Source organism: Perkinsus marinus (genome assembly GCF_000006405.1).
Source record: "Perkinsus marinus ATCC 50983 genomic scaffold scf_1104296964856, whole genome shotgun sequence".
Classification (NCBI taxonomy): Eukaryota; Perkinsozoa; order Perkinsida; family Perkinsidae; genus Perkinsus; species Perkinsus marinus.
Genome location: NW_003204538.1, coordinates 167,547 through 184,632, shown reverse-complemented (window position 1 = coordinate 184,632; position 17,086 = coordinate 167,547). Strand labels below are relative to the sequence as shown.

General features: G+C 46.9%; 9 protein-coding genes across 9 annotated transcripts in view; 4 read left to right on the top strand and 5 right to left on the bottom strand.

The window, feature by feature from the left end:
* The window catches only part of Pmar_PMAR005941 (calcium-dependent protein kinase, putative), a gene marked incomplete at both ends in the record, with an annotated part of 2,056 nt that extends 1,734 nt beyond the window's left edge, over nucleotides 1–322 (bottom strand). Inside the window, 3 exons of the mRNA XM_002769837.1 lie at nucleotides 45–79; nucleotides 120–170; nucleotides 210–322. Of these exons, the coding sequence (XP_002769883.1) occupies nucleotides 45–79; nucleotides 120–170; nucleotides 210–322 (199 nt within the window). The remainder of the gene's footprint in view (nucleotides 1–44; nucleotides 80–119; nucleotides 171–209) is intronic.
* Nucleotides 323–2,523: 2,201 nt separating this feature from the next.
* On the top strand, nucleotides 2,524–2,833 carry Pmar_PMAR005940 (zinc finger protein, putative; the record flags this gene model as incomplete). Its single annotated transcript, XM_002769836.1, has 3 exons — nucleotides 2,524–2,596; nucleotides 2,639–2,694; nucleotides 2,741–2,833. 3 exons carry the CDS (start codon nucleotides 2,524–2,526, stop codon nucleotides 2,831–2,833), a joined length of 222 nt encoding a protein of 73 aa, XP_002769882.1.
* A 588-nt stretch (nucleotides 2,834–3,421) lies between these two features.
* Pmar_PMAR005939 (hypothetical protein) lies at nucleotides 3,422–3,635 on the top strand (the record flags this gene model as incomplete). Its single annotated transcript, XM_002769835.1, has 2 exons — nucleotides 3,422–3,460; nucleotides 3,510–3,635. The coding sequence occupies 2 exons, from the start codon at nucleotides 3,422–3,424 to the stop codon at nucleotides 3,633–3,635; spliced, it is 165 nt and encodes a 54-aa protein (XP_002769881.1).
* Nucleotides 3,636–3,738: 103 nt separating this feature from the next.
* Nucleotides 3,739–5,186, top strand: Pmar_PMAR005938 (hypothetical protein; the record flags this gene model as incomplete). The annotated part of the gene is made up of 8 exons (XM_002769834.1): nucleotides 3,739–3,822; nucleotides 3,873–3,987; nucleotides 4,032–4,116; nucleotides 4,163–4,237; nucleotides 4,276–4,517; nucleotides 4,563–4,711; nucleotides 4,758–4,815; nucleotides 5,134–5,186. 8 exons carry the CDS (start codon nucleotides 3,739–3,741, stop codon nucleotides 5,184–5,186), a joined length of 861 nt encoding a protein of 286 aa, XP_002769880.1.
* A 535-nt stretch (nucleotides 5,187–5,721) lies between these two features.
* Pmar_PMAR005937 (hexose transporter, putative) lies at nucleotides 5,722–7,658 on the bottom strand. The gene has a single exon (XM_002769833.1). The coding sequence runs from the start codon at nucleotides 7,320–7,322 to the stop codon at nucleotides 5,832–5,834; it is 1,491 nt and encodes a 496-aa protein (XP_002769879.1). The 5' UTR covers nucleotides 7,323–7,658; the 3' UTR covers nucleotides 5,722–5,831.
* Nucleotides 7,659–8,822: 1,164 nt separating this feature from the next.
* Nucleotides 8,823–9,029, top strand: Pmar_PMAR005936 (hypothetical protein; the record flags this gene model as incomplete). Its single annotated transcript, XM_002769832.1, has 1 exon — nucleotides 8,823–9,029. One exon carries the CDS (start codon nucleotides 8,823–8,825, stop codon nucleotides 9,027–9,029), a length of 207 nt encoding a protein of 68 aa, XP_002769878.1.
* A 1,982-nt stretch (nucleotides 9,030–11,011) lies between these two features.
* Nucleotides 11,012–14,842, bottom strand: Pmar_PMAR005935 (hypothetical protein). The gene is made up of 23 exons (XM_002769831.1): nucleotides 14,691–14,842; nucleotides 14,457–14,549; nucleotides 14,300–14,397; nucleotides 14,128–14,213; nucleotides 14,002–14,084; nucleotides 13,875–13,956; nucleotides 13,718–13,819; nucleotides 13,554–13,668; nucleotides 13,330–13,422; nucleotides 13,181–13,278; nucleotides 13,014–13,124; nucleotides 12,873–12,958; nucleotides 12,697–12,825; nucleotides 12,536–12,649; nucleotides 12,373–12,492; nucleotides 12,198–12,331; nucleotides 11,962–12,137; nucleotides 11,769–11,907; nucleotides 11,627–11,724; nucleotides 11,489–11,579; nucleotides 11,362–11,426; nucleotides 11,194–11,314; nucleotides 11,012–11,145 (listed from the first exon to the last, which is right to left on the bottom strand). The coding sequence occupies exons 1-23, from the start codon at nucleotides 14,827–14,829 to the stop codon at nucleotides 11,053–11,055; spliced, it is 2,466 nt and encodes an 821-aa protein (XP_002769877.1). The 5' UTR covers nucleotides 14,830–14,842; the 3' UTR covers nucleotides 11,012–11,052.
* A 120-nt stretch (nucleotides 14,843–14,962) lies between these two features.
* Pmar_PMAR005934 (conserved hypothetical protein) lies at nucleotides 14,963–15,469 on the bottom strand (the record flags this gene model as incomplete). Its single annotated transcript, XM_002769830.1, has 4 exons — nucleotides 14,963–15,013; nucleotides 15,059–15,145; nucleotides 15,223–15,307; nucleotides 15,357–15,469. 4 exons carry the CDS (start codon nucleotides 15,467–15,469, stop codon nucleotides 14,963–14,965), a joined length of 336 nt encoding a protein of 111 aa, XP_002769876.1.
* A 235-nt stretch (nucleotides 15,470–15,704) lies between these two features.
* Pmar_PMAR005933 (CD2 antigen cytoplasmic tail-binding protein, putative) lies at nucleotides 15,705–17,014 on the bottom strand (the record flags this gene model as incomplete). The annotated part of the gene is made up of 8 exons (XM_002769829.1): nucleotides 16,857–17,014; nucleotides 16,692–16,806; nucleotides 16,528–16,637; nucleotides 16,309–16,474; nucleotides 16,116–16,258; nucleotides 15,920–16,070; nucleotides 15,806–15,868; nucleotides 15,705–15,760 (listed from the first exon to the last, which is right to left on the bottom strand). Exons 1-8 carry the CDS (start codon nucleotides 17,007–17,009, stop codon nucleotides 15,705–15,707), a joined length of 957 nt encoding a protein of 318 aa, XP_002769875.1. The 5' UTR covers nucleotides 17,010–17,014.
* Nucleotides 17,015–17,086: the final 72 nt, after the last annotated feature.

The following is a 17,086-nucleotide window of genomic DNA, read 5'->3' as shown; positions in this document are numbered from 1 at the left end:
CACCACATTAGAACCACAATGGGGGTCGTGTGACCCCTTCCCACCAGCTGCCGCACAATCCCAGCAGCAAACGTCATACCTATGAAGTGGTGAATGTCGTGGCGCGCGGTAGGTATTACCGTTCCAAACTCGCAGTGAACCCCTCAGCACATGGGCGTCCACAGCCATACCTATAGCAAGCATCATAGACCAGGCCTTTGGACGCTTACCGGCACTGGTCCCTGCCAGTACGAGTAGACCCTCCGCTGCTATCCTCCTCACGTTGATGGTTGAGATGCTGATAGCCATCATTCATCAGCTTATCACGGAAGGATATTTTCATGGGACTTTTAAACAGGTATTGGGTTGATTATAGCTGACTCTGGTATTGGTAACTCCTATATATACACAATGATGCAAAAATAAAGGCCTCACATCCCGTAGTTTTATAGCGCGTGAATATAGTGAACCGTACAAAGGTAGCACTTTGAAGCTCTCGATGAGCAGCTATCCCCAATGGTAAACCACTCCATACACCCGACGAGCTATGACGTTCTGATGAAAACCGTGGGGAAAAGTGCTGGCAGAGGATTCCACCATTGCAGAAATGATATTGATACTCCAACCTGATTCACCGTTCCTCAGCCGAATGATGAAACTTCGCTCAGTGATAGACAGGAACACCGGTGAGAGGTGATCTATCAACACTACTTCAATTTTTCACACTGTCATAACTTATCGAATATGGATAGCACCAGGGTGATTTAACTACTGTTGGAGTGCTCCAAAATGGTACCTGAGTTTATCTGGAATTCACATGCGCTGATAAATTACGAGGGATGGGCCACTCCTTCCGTAGAAGTATCCTCCACAGCCACTGTTTATCAAGAGGCTCCTATTCAACCTTCCCGCACATGCGTGCTACTACTCGAGTAAGACCGCGCCCAGAGTAACTGCAAGATAGCAAGAGGCTCATATGGCCCAGTCTCTAGCCGCTGAGGGTGGGTACACCATAGGGTCTCTTGCTCAAACTGGAAGAGCTCTCCGCAGAGAAGATACGGGTAGCCTATTGAGTTGAGGAATAACGGGGAGGTATGATGTGGAAAAGGAGTGGTACGGGAGTCTGGGCATACCTTATGGACTCTATCGTATTCTGTCTACATGGAGTCGGACCCCAAAGTAGACGACGAAGGTGGTGCCATCATCCATCATCTCTCGAGAGAGCCGTGGACTCTCGATGAGCTCAGGTCCAGGGTTGTGGGTAAGAAGGACGCATTAGAGGTCCTAGGGTTGGTAATTATCACGCAGTACTAGGATTTTTAAAAGAATGTTGGGACCTCATCAGAGGCAGTCAGTCCGGGCCCATCTCAGGGTTCGGGATAGGCTTCGCCCTTAGATAGAAAAAGATGTGGTACTGTGCACGCACGTCCTTGCAATGAGGCGTGTCCGTATGAGGAAAGTAATGTTGTGTTGGATGGACGCATCTTTAGGTTGACAGATACGGATTAGGTTGGATCATGGCCGCAACGATAGACTCCCGCTTGGGATTCCTCAGAGCTCGAAATAAAAGGAGTTTGCGGGGATGCATTCGAGAGGTATTGTGATATAAGCGAACTCACTTATTGCACGGAATATTGAGGTTAAGCGTGGTGGCTGTAGAATAGGTCATATTCAGGGAGCCATCCTGACACCTGGCAGGAGTGGCAGTCGAGGACCATACAGTGGGAGTAGTGGACGGATGTCAATGCCGCATCTCCTCGCTCGAAGTGACCATACGGTCCCAGCAGCAACACATTTACTCAAGTGGCGGAGGCTATTGTGAATATCACATTGTAAGGTTCTCTTCAGATGCACATCTTCGACTAGCCTTCCTCGCCCCATAACTCAGCTGCATCCTGCTGGTTATTCTAAGGTAGAGAGTGTATTAGCTCGATGATAACCCCTTTTTGTAGTATCTTGGTAACTCCTTACCACCTCTTGCTTACCGTACATTGGGCCCGATATTTGACGCTGGTGCCATACCATCTAGACTCTGGAAGTTAGTCAGTCCCTAGATTGTAGAGCAGACAAGGTTCCTGTAGGCCTCCTCCTGACCTCTCTCATATCGCCAAACGACAACTCTCGCTTGCTAGGAGGTTTATGGAACGACAAAGGCGGGCCAGTAATGTTGGCTCTTCTGCGAGTGATGAAGCTCCTACGGTCCAATACCGGTGAGGACAGCTACCCACATTGCAGAGGGCCATCTCTTCTGTGGTTAGACCATCACGACGAGTACATGAGACGTATCGTGGAGTATTCTTGGGAGGGAAGAGGATGTAATATCACCGTGTTGGGTTGAGCCACCCTAGGCTAAGGAATTGTGTGCTGTTCTGTCCCCTTCCATCATTTTGTCGTAGCTGCTGCCACCGATCAGGTACACTTGACTTTGTGCCACGGCTTGTTGTCCTCATGAGAAAGTGTATTCAGAAGTGGCGGTTTTGTGTTTTAAAGAGTCTCACCATTGTGAACGTCATTAGGAGTAGTTGTATTCCTACTAATCTAGTAATGGCTCGCGGTCAGCAGAAGGCAGAATCCCAGAGGAAGAATGCATTGAAGAAGGCCAAGGATGCTCATAAAGGTACTGCCTCATCCTCTACCATGCATGAAGTTGTTGTAATAGGTAGCCAATTGGCTGGTCAGAAGGCAGCTCTTAAGATGACTTGTCCTCAATGCATGGTAATGATAATATTAGCCCGGTTCTCTCTGCTATAGTCGTTATTAGTTGCAAATGACGAACTACAAAGTCCTAACGCAGCACTTCGAGTCGAAGCACCCTAAGGAGACCTGCCCTCCGGAGAGTTCCTTTGCCGCCTAAGCCCATATTGTACAGTACTATTCTGACTACCACTGCTAGTTATCTAGTTTCTTCACAATCCATGAAAAACCAGTTTAGTTTGTCATTTGCGTATTATGTCTGCTGCTCCTTGGTTGTAGTTGTAAAGTTATTGAGTAATGGTTCTTATCATTGACGGGGAGATAGTGCCGGACTCAGACCCTAGGGCGGCAGGGAGGAAGAGGCAGAATAAATCGACGGCATCGAGCAATGGTATTCACGTCGTTGCATAACCACGCATGAAGTGAATGGTCAGGTGGGCAAGAAAACTTCCGCTCATCAGCGGAATGGTCATCGGCATCTGGTGGCCCTACTGAGCATACTAGTACTACTAGTGGCAGCAGTGCCTATCAGTATAGCAGCAGCAACAACAACAGGAGCAGTCAGCCTCAGTAATAGTAATGTCACTTCCAAGCAGTGTTGAGCACAGCTATGTAGGGGGGAAGGAGGCCAACCCGGAATCAGAGCCCAGATCGAACGTTTGCTTGGAATAGAAGGGAGAGTCGTCACTAGTAGGAGGAGGGTAGTGGCTTAGTCGTATTGGACTCTTATTACTCTTCAGTACCAGCCATGGTGGGTCGTCCTAGCTTAGATGTTCCTCTGCTATATGTAATAACTTCATCTCCAACTCCTGCAATATGACGATATGCATCCTTAGATCATCCTACTTGCTTTGATAACCTTGATGATGGGCCCTCGAGCGTTGGTATTGGCAGCTCTTCTATGGTTCATGGCTACTGGCAACCCTGGCATGGGTGGAGCTCCAGGCTCGTATCAGCAATAGCACCACATCGACTCATAGGCTCTCACACACTTTTTTCTTTTCTCCTCGGCCTTTGGTTCAGTTTAGATCGGCTAGTTTTACCCTAGTTTTATGAACGGCCATCATGCGAGCAGTCGGTAGTCGTACTGAGGATCAGGTCTTAGCGGCGACTAAGATTACTCAGAGTATAGCTACGGGCCTGTTGGAGGTACTACACGAGTTCAAAGAGTTGATGGGCATCACTTCGTAGCTGCCCAGGTGATAGAATCACTACGGGGATCTCCCGACTCTGATAATTTCAAAGAGCCTGTACGATGGAAGGAGCTAGGTCTTGACGAATACCCTTTGATGATAAAGCGACCGAGGGATCTTGGTAACTTGCATGCTGTCTGCAGTTGAACCCATCGATCATCACAGGTACAGTGGAAGCACGACTGCTCTTAACTGTGAAGTCTAAGAAGTTGAAGAAACATCCTCAGGCTGGGAGGGCTAAGGAATGTGGGTAGTGCTTACTCCTGCTACCAACTTCGAGTACTGTACTTGTATAGGCGGTATGGTAGCGTTTTGGAGTTTTTCAACGACATTGAGCAAATCTGGCAGAATTGTCTGACGTGTGGAGCTGCGTAGTGGCTGTTGATGATAATGATATATTTGTACCCAGGTTTAATGATGTTAGTAGTGATATCGCCCATAGCGCAATGCGCATGCGTGCTACTAGTCGCACACGGAAAGATACTTGGATCCACAAGATGGTCCCTGAGTTGGTGAAGGATGGGTCGAGTCCGGCAACTGCGGCGACACCCTCCACATCGTCCGAGAAAGAGTCCGAAACTTTGGGAAATGGGAACAAGTCTAGCGGAGCGAAGCGAAAAAGCGGGGAAAAGAGCAAGGCTAAAAAGGATGGTAGTGTAGAGCGGAGCTGCTGCGATGATGACGAGTGGCGGATAGGCACTGAGGATAAACGGAAGAGGAAAAGCAGAACGGCATTGGAGAAATCCAAGGCCGGAAAAGATCATAGCAATCACCTCTTTATAGAAGGGAATAATAATGATGGTGTTGGTGGTGGTGGTGGACGTAATAAGAAACGGAAAATGAAGGTGGATTGCCGTGGATCGTTAATCTGGTATTGGGGTAACTACATAGGTGCTGACCGGTGCTGAAGGGACTGCGGCCGATGGCGAGTTAACAGAGGCGGGCAAAGGTGATCACTCTTCAGGGTTCAGTACAGTAGTATCATCGTTCATTAGATTGGACAGCCCTTCCAAGTGAAGATGAAGTCCAAAGGCTTTGTCGACGGATCAGCAAGCTTCACGACCATCATCTCGCTGAGGTGGTAAAGTTCATGTCGCTTACTGATGTTGAGAGAGTCATTCAAGATGGGGAATCAGAGGTACCTTTTCGGGTCTATTGATATGTTCCATGAGTTCGTTTTTCGATGTTCAGGAAGCCTCGTCAACATCATTAGTCATCGAGCCTGGAAGTCTTCCTCCACATTTATTTTGGGCACTCAATACGTAAGACGTCTTTGATGTATGCACCTACGATCAGTTTATCCTCTTCGCTGCAATTTAGGATGGTCTCTGCTCAATTATCGCGACAAGCGCGGTCGAAGGCTCTAAGGGTATCGCGAGAAGGGAACGGCACCTCCAGTGGAGTTTCTTGAGGGTTTTCCGACTTGTGTTAGCAGTCTCCCCGTAGAATATGGGCTATCTAAGGTGCAGTTTGTGATGGCCGCTGTCCGATTGACAGAATTATAGTAGTTAGTCGGTAGGGACATGTAAATCCGTTCCAACAAATCACGCATATGGTACACTTGGTGAATCTCCCAGGATAAACCCTTTCTATAGCGCTAGACATTGATAGAAGCATAAAACTTCAACGCATACTAGTTACTCTAAAGTGCATGGTGTGTCGGCCGACATCCACATCGTGTGGAACACATCGCCTGCCAGTATTCTAATAATGCACGATGGAGGCTGAAACAACGTCTCACCGGTTCCACTACGAACTCAACCAGTCGATAAATGGCGAAACAAAGTGTACCACACAAGATTCCAATTACTATATAGTATACCATTGCAGATTTGTAATATACAAAACTACAACGGAGAAATATGACGGATGGGGCAATGACCCAGGGTCACTCTCAACAGTGCAGAATATACATAGAATGTGAAGAAACCAGGCAGAAGAAGCCGGTCGGAAAACAACGATCAGCTAATTGTCGAACATCTCTTGAATCTCTTCGAAGGTTTTACCTTTGGTCTCTGGTACCATATACCACTCGAACACTGTCATGAGAGCACCGACACAGGAGAAGAAGAAGAAAGCAGCTTGCATTGAAGTTGCCTCAATGCAAGACTCGAGGAAGAGGACAAAGAAGAACGCCCCAGTCCAATTGGACGTAGTAGCAATAGCAGACGCCAAGCCTCGTGCCTCGTCTGGGAAGATCTCTGAGGCGAGCATCCATCTAATAGGACCACAACCCCAAGAGTATGATAACTGATAACCATAGGTTGCTAATAGAGCGAGCCAGGCAAGATGTTGTGCATCACCATCCCGATCGAGGTAGAAGAAGATACCCATCAAAAGCTGACTAATTGTGATGCCTATCCAACTGCTGATGAGAAGAGGCCGGCGCCCGACACGATCCAATAGGTACATACTCGGTAACGTCGCTACTGTACTCGATACTCGTACTGTTATAGCAAGGACTGATGAGTTCTTCAACCCAGCCGCTTGGAATATAGTATCCTGGTAGAAGGTTTGAGCATTGGTACCAGAGAATTGTGTACCGATGTTAGTCAGCGTTACGATAGCAACTTGCTTTGGACAATGCCATAGAATATCGAACCTCCTCTTCAAGTCGGATAATCCTCCTTTTCTTTTCCCTAGGTTTTCAACGATATCTTCAAGAGCTTTGACTTCCTCTGCAATTCTCGGGTCGGCGACAGAATCGACATCTCTGAGTCTACACAATGTTTCCTCCGCTTCTTGCAGCCTACCGCGAGTTGCAAGCCATCTTGGAGTTTCAGGAGCGAAGAACATAGCAATAGTCAACAATGCACCAGGAATGAGGCAGATATACGCGACCAAACGCCAACGACAGAATGTCTTAGAAGTGGCCAGAGGATCGGAGGACCCTCCATCTGTGCGACACACAGCTCCTAGAATGTAAACAAGCAATATACCCAAACCCATAAGCAATTGAGTACAGCTACCCAATAGACCACGCAGTCTAGTCGGCGAAATCTCACTGATATATACAGAACATATGAAGGAGCATATACCCATAGAAAACCCGGCTATTAGCCGTGCTATGATGAGAGCTGGGATATTCTTACAGAGAGCAATAATAAGGAAAGCCGCGACATTGAGAGGGCCAGCGATTAGGAGAGCGACTCGTCGACCTGTACGTTCAGCGATGGGACCTCCTGAGAGAGTACCGATAAGAGCACCCAGAGTGAGGGCAGCGCTGAAGAAACTCGCGACCATCGTCGAATCAAAGACGAAGAGATCTGAGTTAACGCCAATTTCGATATGTTCCCCATCTGGAGTGGCAACAGTATTCTGCATTGTGTCGATGACAGGAGCGGTAAAACCGCAACAGAGGCCAACAAGAAGAGGAGCCGGTAAAACAGCAGTAACCGCTAGCAGTGCTCTCCGATCGGATAGACGTTCGGCCTTTTCTGATGTCTCCCAGAACATAAACTAAACTAAGAAACTATACGCAACTCGGATAAATTGGAGTCCTCGGCCCTCCCAAATCTATTGGAATAGGCCATGGCATATTCCAACACGAATCCTCACGGCCTCGATATTGGTGGTGCCCCATGCTCACTCTCTGAGGGCCGAGACACCCCTCTTGAAATGACTTGTGAAAAGAGATTCATCACTCCGTGCAAAGTATTTTACGTGATTCTCGGACGCAACTACTTCCGAGATGTTGCCTCAACTTAGAACCCTCAAAGTTCACTCGAACAACTAAGGTTGATATCTACGGCTATACACCGTTAATGGTCCGTAATGTTGCCAGCGCGTGTCACCTTAATTATAACGCTTACGAACGCAAGCATTGGAGACAGGGCACACAATCTATATAGCTGCCGATAGACGTGCCGATGAGTGGTTATCATGGATTATGCTAAGATGCAGTTCATATCTCCTTCATACCGATGGGGAAGGAGAGGAAACCTAGTGGAGAGACTGTGACGTCGACTCTTGGCGGTCAACAACGCACAGATACTTGTAGGAGACCATGACGTGAACAGAGTGACGAGTAATTGTCCGAAGATTCAACCCATTTACTAATGGCCCAAGGCATCAGAGGTGGAGACGGTACTGAAAGAATTAAAGATACCATAAAATACTGGATTCAGAAGTGGGGGGTATCGGGATGTAGTGAGCATAGTATTTATGGCTAGATTGGTGAATTCAAGGCTGACTACTGCTATAACAGGAGCTGCCAGGGAAGCGGAGTGAGCTAGGGTGCTACATACATGTCTATCAAGGAACTTCACTATGATGATGATGAAGTGACGACGCTTGGTATGACTCTACCTCCTGAGCCGTTGTTCTGCCATTGTAGAGATGGATCGACAACTTACAAGCAACATGAAGGGAATAACTTCAACAATCAGGATCGCTTTGGTTGAGTGGACAGTCGCGTTGTGGGGACTGATGAATAGCGAAAACCCTGTGTTAGTTGGGTAGTTCTAAGAGTGGCAGTTCAGGACGTTGATTACAATTTCATACATGTGTGATATCGCTTACCTGCGTAGACGAAAAATGGAGTTAATGAGGAGCGAGCTCCGAGGGCGAGAAGGAAAGGTTACATAATAATTCCACCTCTCTCGGGCACACTCCTTATGTTACTCCCCTAGAGGTAGTAGAACTACTCCAGACACAACACTGTTGATATTGGCGACCCTATCTTAGCGGATAACTCGATTGAACTGAATGTGCTGAAATCGAAAAACTTGAGAAGATGCCAATCGCTAGCCCGGCCACAAAGACCAAGATGAGGGAAAACTTTTCACCGATAGTCAATGGTACAGTTCATCGCAGAGCCTATACCGCAGAAGCATTCATTTCAGTACTTGTAAGTCTTGGTCTTTCACAGGCCGCTGACTCTGAAACAGCACCTGGACCTCATCCAACGTCTTGCCTTTAGTCTCGGGCAGTAACCACCATATAAAAATCATCAGTATGAAGGAGATTACGACGAAGAAGAAAAAGACAGCTTGCATGGATGTTGCCGCTATGGCATGGTCGAGTGACAACAGGAAGACCGCCGCGAATAACCATGTAGTCATGAGGGATAAACTTGATGCCAAACCCCTAGCATGGTCTGGGAACAATTCTGCTGCTAAGAGGTATATCAGTGGCCCTAGCCCCATAGAGAAGGAGAAATGATAGACATATGAGCCTACAAGAGAAAGCCAAGCCAGGCCATCCCCTCTATTGATGCTATCAAGATAAAAATACAGCGCTATTAGGAACTGACCGAGTCCCATACCAAAACTACTTGAAATACCTAAAGGTCGTCTGCCAAGTCTATCGATAAAGAAGAAAGCAAGGATGTTCCCAGCTAAGGATGACAATTGTACTGTGAACGACATGAGGTTTGGATTTTGAAGGCCGGACCTGATGAAAATCGTAGTTTGGTAGAAGACTATGGCACTAAGTCCCGTGAACTGATTCAAGAACGGTAGACCGATGGATATAATCATCTGACGCTTACAAGATGACAACACCCTTATCCGTTCAACTAATGAGGCAGTTCGTTGTCCAGTTTTCATCGACGCCAATTCGAGAGCTTTAACCTCCTCAGCGATGCGTTGGTCGGTGATGGGAACACCTCTAATGAGCTCGAGAGTTGCCTTAGCCTCATTCAATCTCCCCTTTGTTGCCAGCCATCGCGGAGTCTCTTTCGCAAAGAGCATGATGATGAAGAGTAGTCCGGAAGGGATTACACAAATGAAGGATAGAGCCCTCCAATTCGAGAATGTTGTAGGGGTGGCTAGCGGATCTAAGGAATTCGCCTGTGTTCGTAGAGCCATCCCAAGACCGTATATGACGATCATACCAACAATTGTTATAAGTTGAGTACAGGATCCGAAGGCACCTCTTAGATCACTTGGCGACATCTCTTGAATGTACACAGCACCATTGAATGAGCATATACCTATAGAGATACCCTCGAGGGCCCTCCCTAAGACCAATAGCCATGGAGCTTTACCAACTCCAACGATTACATACCCACATGCACTGGTAGGAGCCGCTAGTAGGAAGGCCATTCTACGTCCCAGAAGTTCGGTAGTTGGACCCCCAACGAGAGAACCTATCACGGCCCCAAAGGTCACGGCTGCACTAAAGAAGGCCGACTCAGTAGAGCTGGAGAATACATGCAGATTCGTATTCGAACCAATATCGATATGACGACCATCAGGTGCTTCCATGGAGTTCCTCATAGTATCAATAGCCGGACCAGTGAACCCGAAGGCCATACCAACAGCCAGAGGTGCTACCAGGGATCCTGCGACATAGAGGATGGATCTGATGTCTGGTCTCGAACAATATGAAGATGATGACGAGGAGGGCATCCAATGGATTCAACCTGAGAGATCGAACAATCCTAAAACACTCGGAATGTGGATCAACGGGATGCGCAGGCCACTGGGGTCTACGCTGATATCAACCAAGGTAAGAAAACTTGTCTAGCCGTATCAGTCATCAAACCAAACTGAACACTACTACTCTCACAGTATATATCGCAATGCATGGCGGTGCCTATCTATCCTTGCTCCCATTGTTATGAGGGTAGGATGGGTCTGTCTATCGAGATGACTTGTATGACTAAACTCGAACAACAGGAGGGATGTCCGAAGGCAGCCTAAATTGAACGGAGGAGCATACAGCCCAGCATGGCTTGCAATGAACACAGTTGACATAGCCGATCTCTATACAGTAACGCGTGCTACCGAAAAAAAGGAAAGTGAGTAAAGGAACCGTGAGTTCCGATTAGTTATTTGTGATAATGTTGAAGAGCGACGATTGAGGCAAAGCTATGCAATTGGTGCTTGCCTGAATTGAATTGAGGGAGTTTCCGTGACCCGACAAGGTGTGCATGCGTGCAGAATACAACGACGTCACCGTGAGAGACTTGGCAGTTTCCTCTACCAATAGGGGCGATTGATGTCCACTCCGCATGATAGGCATGAAGAGGGAGCCTCGTCCCCCCTCCCATCAGTTGGTCTTATGTATATCATGTCTGTAAGGTACTCATAGATGAGGTACTCCTGACCAATAAGTTCCATAGGACCGTAACATTAGACCCCCTAATTGAGAACTAAAAGTCACCCCGAGCCATTCTGATAGAATAACAGTGATAAGGTGAGGGCCACAGCTAAAGAGACCGTCACAAGTAAGATGCAGATCACTCCGCGGGTGGAACTGCTGCTGCTACTGCTCCATCAGGGTTGTCCACAACTAGCCGCCGCTGGAGATCCTCTTCTTCTGCTCTCATCGCCTGAATGGTTATACACTGCACTCCATTGTACTGCACCAAGGTTCTTACGAATTTGCTCCGTATCAGGACCAACAAGGTGAGTGCTACAGCGCATATTGCTATTAGTCTCAGGCGCCTATCAGCAATGAGGGAGATGGTCAACTCGTCTCGTGCAGGCAACCTCATATACCTAAGAGATGAGTGTTCCAACAATGATGATGGAAAACACCTGATTACCATTCTTGGAGTTTGAGCACGACTCGCATTATCGATACAACGGTACTACCCGACGAGGGATGTACCTTCAACACAGCTTGATACCATTGGCCGCTACTCTCACCAAAACATCACGGCAATAGCCTACCTCAAGGCACTTCTCATAATGCTTGGCAGCTAGGGATAAATCCATTGGTACTCCCCCTAGTCCCCACTGATACATAAAACCAACATCAAACCTAATTGAGATCAGACCTTAGAGCTCAGAGTGTATCCTGGAGTGTACCTAGCCTGGCCTATAAAGGGTTGCATCCACTCCGCGATGACCTGGGTTTCTGCTGTACGTTTATAGTGTGCCAATGCCGCATCATAGTCAGGTGAGGCCTGAGGGTAGGAGGCTGTGGCCACCGGTAAGGCACATCACCTACCTGTTTGTAGTATCGTATATCAGCGGTCTGCAATTGTTTAGTGACTTCTCTTTCATCATCACCCCATTCAGCGATCATATCGATATCATCCTTCATGTTGACATCAGCAAGCTGAACTCCTATCCCCCAACCATAATACCTTACCAACCATGATGTAACCAATGATGCAAGGTTATATGTTCTAGTAACTTACGCAAAGTCACCGAGACGTAACTCGCTAGAAGGGCTACCCTGTTCAGCACTCATCTCATAGAACCGCTGGGCCAAGACCCTTCCTGATGCGTTGGGCTTCTCCAAGCGCGATAATAATCGCATCAATGATATGCTATCTGTTTTGGAGGAGGAGGAAGACAATACACTATACTCATCCTGAAGGGATAACATCTCATAGACACTAAACGATGATGATGATGATGATAATGTTCCTACCAGGTCCTCGGAATCGTATTTCTCGGAGGCCTCGGTTAGGAAGAGCTTAATGTGGTCTCGATCAAGTAGATGGGCTAAGTTGGATTGTGCTACCTCATGACCAGCTTCTGCTAGTTGAAGGAAAGTGAGTGCACCTAAACACATGTATACAGATGGAAGACCCTGGACCAATTACTGGCTCTAGGATCCACCGTCTTCTGAGTATATGCTGCCTCTAGAGTATCAGTAACCCAATCACCCCGTTCGGCAACCTCCTTTAGGAGTTTTACAGCCATTTGGCAATCCCTTACTGTACCTGAACCGACTCATACTTTACATAGGATATTCCCTAAACCTACCAACACCATTGAGATGCATGATAGCAAGGGCATAGGCTGCCGGTGTATGACCACGTTCCAGTGCTTGGGCATACCACATAAAAGCGGTAGGAAAACTCTGTACCGTGCCTGTACCTGTAACGAAGGAATGTATAAGAGTATTACAAGGTACTTCCTATTACCTGTTAGGTAGAGGCTGGCCAAGTTGAACATGCCATCCGCAGAGCCTCTAATAGCACTCCTGTTGAAGTTAGAGAATGCTTCATCGAAATCACGGGCCTCGAAGTTTAGATATCCCAACCCATTGAGACCTGCTGCTGCCCAATGATCTCCACCCATCTATTACAGGCTATCTTACCCAAGGCATCATCTTGATCAGCCGCAGACGAGAACAATGCTCTGGCCTTAGCGACATCAGCCTCAACACCGAGACCGAGGCAGTACCTCATGATAGAAGCACATGATGAAGCGTATGGTATATACAAGGGCAGCAGCATACATGTATCCAAGTAGTGCTTGAGATGGACCATGGTCTCGGGAAGCACCTAGTTCGAGGAACTTCTTAGCCTCAGAATAGCTCTGTTGGAAGCCTTCAACACCCAGTAAGTATCTGAAGCATGATATAACTATAAGAATGGTAATAGTGCGATAGATCATTATTATTACCTCTTCCCTACAGCACTAGCTATATTAATATCACCAGCATAGGCAAGCTGTTTAAAGAGGGATATCTCATTGGGGCTGAGACCCTTCTTAGTACCCGTCTGAGACGAGACTATCATCTTCCCACTGTAGGAGATATTATCACTTCTTACCTCTCCAGCCAATACTCCTTGAAGATTTAATCGTACCAATTCCACTGCTTGTGGTAGCCCTGTGGAGTAGATGTGTGCTATTCGTTGGGCAATCTGAGCATTGAGAACACCCTTCACACTAGATAGACCTCTCATAAAGATATAACTCCATATGCCTACAGCACTCGTTATAGAGGCAGCATTCGATCGATGTGTGACAATGAGCAGTGATGGTATACTAGTACCTCAATATAGTTCATAGCAGCAGTTTCACAATTACGAGGGACTCCATAGCCATACAAGTGACGATATCCCATAGTCATTAATGCACCAGTATGACCAGCAGTGGATGAGGCATATCTAAGGAGCACACTATCTCATAGTAAGCCACCATGAGGAACCATCTTACAGATAGAGTATACCCTTGCCATAGTCTCTTTCATGCTCCCCAGGAATTGTTATACGATGAGGATCACCACAATTATTCGAATAATAGAGGCCCAGTATGAACCTAATATAAGTTCCTCCTCATTAGCAAGCAGGGAGGTTAATAAGAAGCTCCTCACTGGGCATGTGGCTCTCCTTGATTGGCAGCTTCCTCTAGTAGCTGCGCAGCTCTGGTACTATTCAATGGTAACGCTGTTTGACCTATGATAATGACAGATAGATGCACGTATATGGGGTAGGGCTCACCTGCATATGCCAGGGCCGTTAAATTGCCGGATGATTGGTACAATGCGTAGAATTCATCATGGCTTTCCTTGAGGTAGCCCGAGCTGATTTAGAGCATCTATTATCAATAACATAGGATGGTCCTACTTGAAATCATCCATAGCGGCTTGGAAACGTAGCCTCATGGCTATACCCTCTCGTGATTGTTCCCACGACATATCGGGAGTTTCATCCTGAATTGATGAGAAGGGGGAGAGTTGGTATACGCTATATGATGGTGACCATCATATGATGATAGATAGTGGACCTTAACTACTACCTCAACACCATGATGATGATCCTCGATCATCCGTCCATCATCACCGTTACTAGAGCCGGACCAATACCCTACAGGTCTCGTAGGGGATTCGTTATCTCCTACAAAGCACATAATGGAGGGAGAGGAACACTACCATGATGATGATGGAAGGTATTACCGAATATCATAAACTGTAGTACATCCAAAGCGAAGAGGGCAACGATAATTGCCAATAGGATCCCACACTTTCCCATAGCTCCTTCAGGTATACCTATAAATATACTCTTACTATCTACACCGAGGTGAGAGACAGCTGTTGAGAGACATTCCAACCGGTGCTTTGTGAGGTATCCAAACTGATGAGCCTGGTTGATATACAGTTGGTTACCAATAGTGCCCCCTCCATGATCACCTCGGCGTGGCGGCTGTGGTCTGTGTTCCACAACTGCTGGACGGGGAGCATTATCATCATCTGGGTCATCATTGCCCTCACCTCCACCATCAGGCCGGCGTTGTCGTGGTCCGACCTCACCTTCACCAGATGGGTCCATAAGTCGATAATCGAAAAACTTATATTGCGAGGAAGCTCTCGAACCCTTATGATAGCCACGGCACAACAGGAGAGCACCAAGAAACTACTATTTGTGAGTAGCAGTCATAATACAACCCCCCCGACAGACTTCATCAGAATATATGGACACAATCGTATACTAACGTCCACATAAGTACGAAACCCTGAGAGAGGATAATTCTGTATGAACTAGGCACACTTCCTACTACCATAAGACCAGTGGAGAGTTGTCCTATCATCATGTCCTTCTCATTGATGAAGTACTTCTTACCATCCCCTCCTAATCTTATGTATAACTAAAATGCATCATGCAAGTGGTCTTCTCTATGTATGCTCATCATCCTACTAGTAACGATCCAAGTAGTTGTACTACAGCGAAAAGGATGAGACCATACTGTAGACCTTCTACTCTGAATATACCCGCCAGAATGCCTCCAAGGATCGCCGAGAATGTTCGACTAAGAGGTAGTATGATCATAACTAAAGACGGGATAGTACAACTATTACCAGGACCCCAAGAGCATCATATTATTCGCTAAAGCTGTCTTCTGTATCAACTCTTGTGGTTTCACACCAATGGCATCAGCTGGAGTTGGCGACGTTCTTCCTAGTGCTGACATTATTATGGAACCCCAGATGTAAGGATAAAAAACCTAACCATATACAGAGCACACCTGAAGGGTTGAACAGATCATGCCACCGAGGCCAAGAAGGGCGATAAGACGATCATAGGGCATGCCAACACGGGCCCCCGACTCCCCCCACAAAGCCTTCGATAGGCTTTACCACTATACGATGATATGTATGATGATGTGAGCAACTCGACAGAGTAGATCAATACCTCATATACAGAAATCAAGCGTCTTTACTAGAGATAGCAGACCCATCTCCTGTAGATGCCGATGGGGCTCCTAAAGAGTCATGAGCTCCATTAAGTATCAAGACTATGTCCTTACCCGACTGGGCTAGTGCTAGTATTGTATTATAGATATCCTGTAAGGTCGCATCAAGACAGTCACCTAAAATGTAAGAGGATGATGTTAGTATGCCCATGAGAGATACTCTCATACGATCATAGTGATCTTGCAATTGTTCGAGAATAGTCGATAACTCATCAAATTTAGCCTTCTTCTCATCTACGGACATTCCCTGGCATGGATCCTCTGTATTCGACTGCTTCTGTTGCCATCTTGGTTTCTTCCTACTATGAGATTCCCTAGCCTGACAACATCATCATCGAAAGGCTTCACTATCGTGATACGGTACCTCAGCATCATCCTTCTTCTTCTTAGTCTCAGCTGACACTGTTGGGCTAAGGACCCTTAGAGCTCCTCTTGGTGTGCTCTGCTTGACATCCATCGTTATTGTGTACATCTGTGTCACTAAATCCCGCAGGGGTGGGATAACCTCTACCAAAGTTGGACAATAGTGACATCACCAGTATGATGACCGCAGTCACCTTGTGTATCCTCATCCACATCATCCCCCTGACCCCAGAACTCAGCATGTAGCTTCTCAGCCTTCTTGCGTTGTTCTTCGTTCTGATAGGTCGAATCTTGGTCACCCTTGTCCACTGAATCCAGCCATGCATCCAAGTTCTCTGCTTGCTCTGATCTACTCTGTACCTGTACACCATCATATCCACCTACGTATTAATAACCTAACCTCCTTAGCTTACATAGAACCCCGACTCATCAAAGTGGCCCTCCTCGTTTTCCCTCCTCATATTAAAAGGCTCCAACACTATTCCATCGTCTACAGCCATCTCGGGGTCCTCATTGTCAATACCTCAGCAATAAATGATAATCATCATCATATTGATCGAGTATCGATGATATCTACCTTCAGTTTCGGGTATATTATCCTTACTATCATCAGGATCCTCTCCCATCCTAATAGCCCTACGCTTAGCTCTGGCCATTTCGGCATCCCCCTTCTCCTCTCTACCATCCTTTCTCTGCCACCACAATAGATAGTCACTATGCATGTAGCATTCACAGTGCCCACCTTAGACCCTCCTCCTTGCTGCTGCCTTATAGCCTTCTTTAACCACTCTGGATTAGCACTTTTATTATCCTCATCTCCCCGAGCTTCGTCCTCTGAATCATCTGAGAATTGTTGAGCCTCTAGATCTCGACGTCTTCGTGTATTATGGGACATAATGGAGCAGCTTACAACACCAACAACATCTACTACAACGACCAAAGCATGGTAAACCATCCTAGTAGACCTGCCTC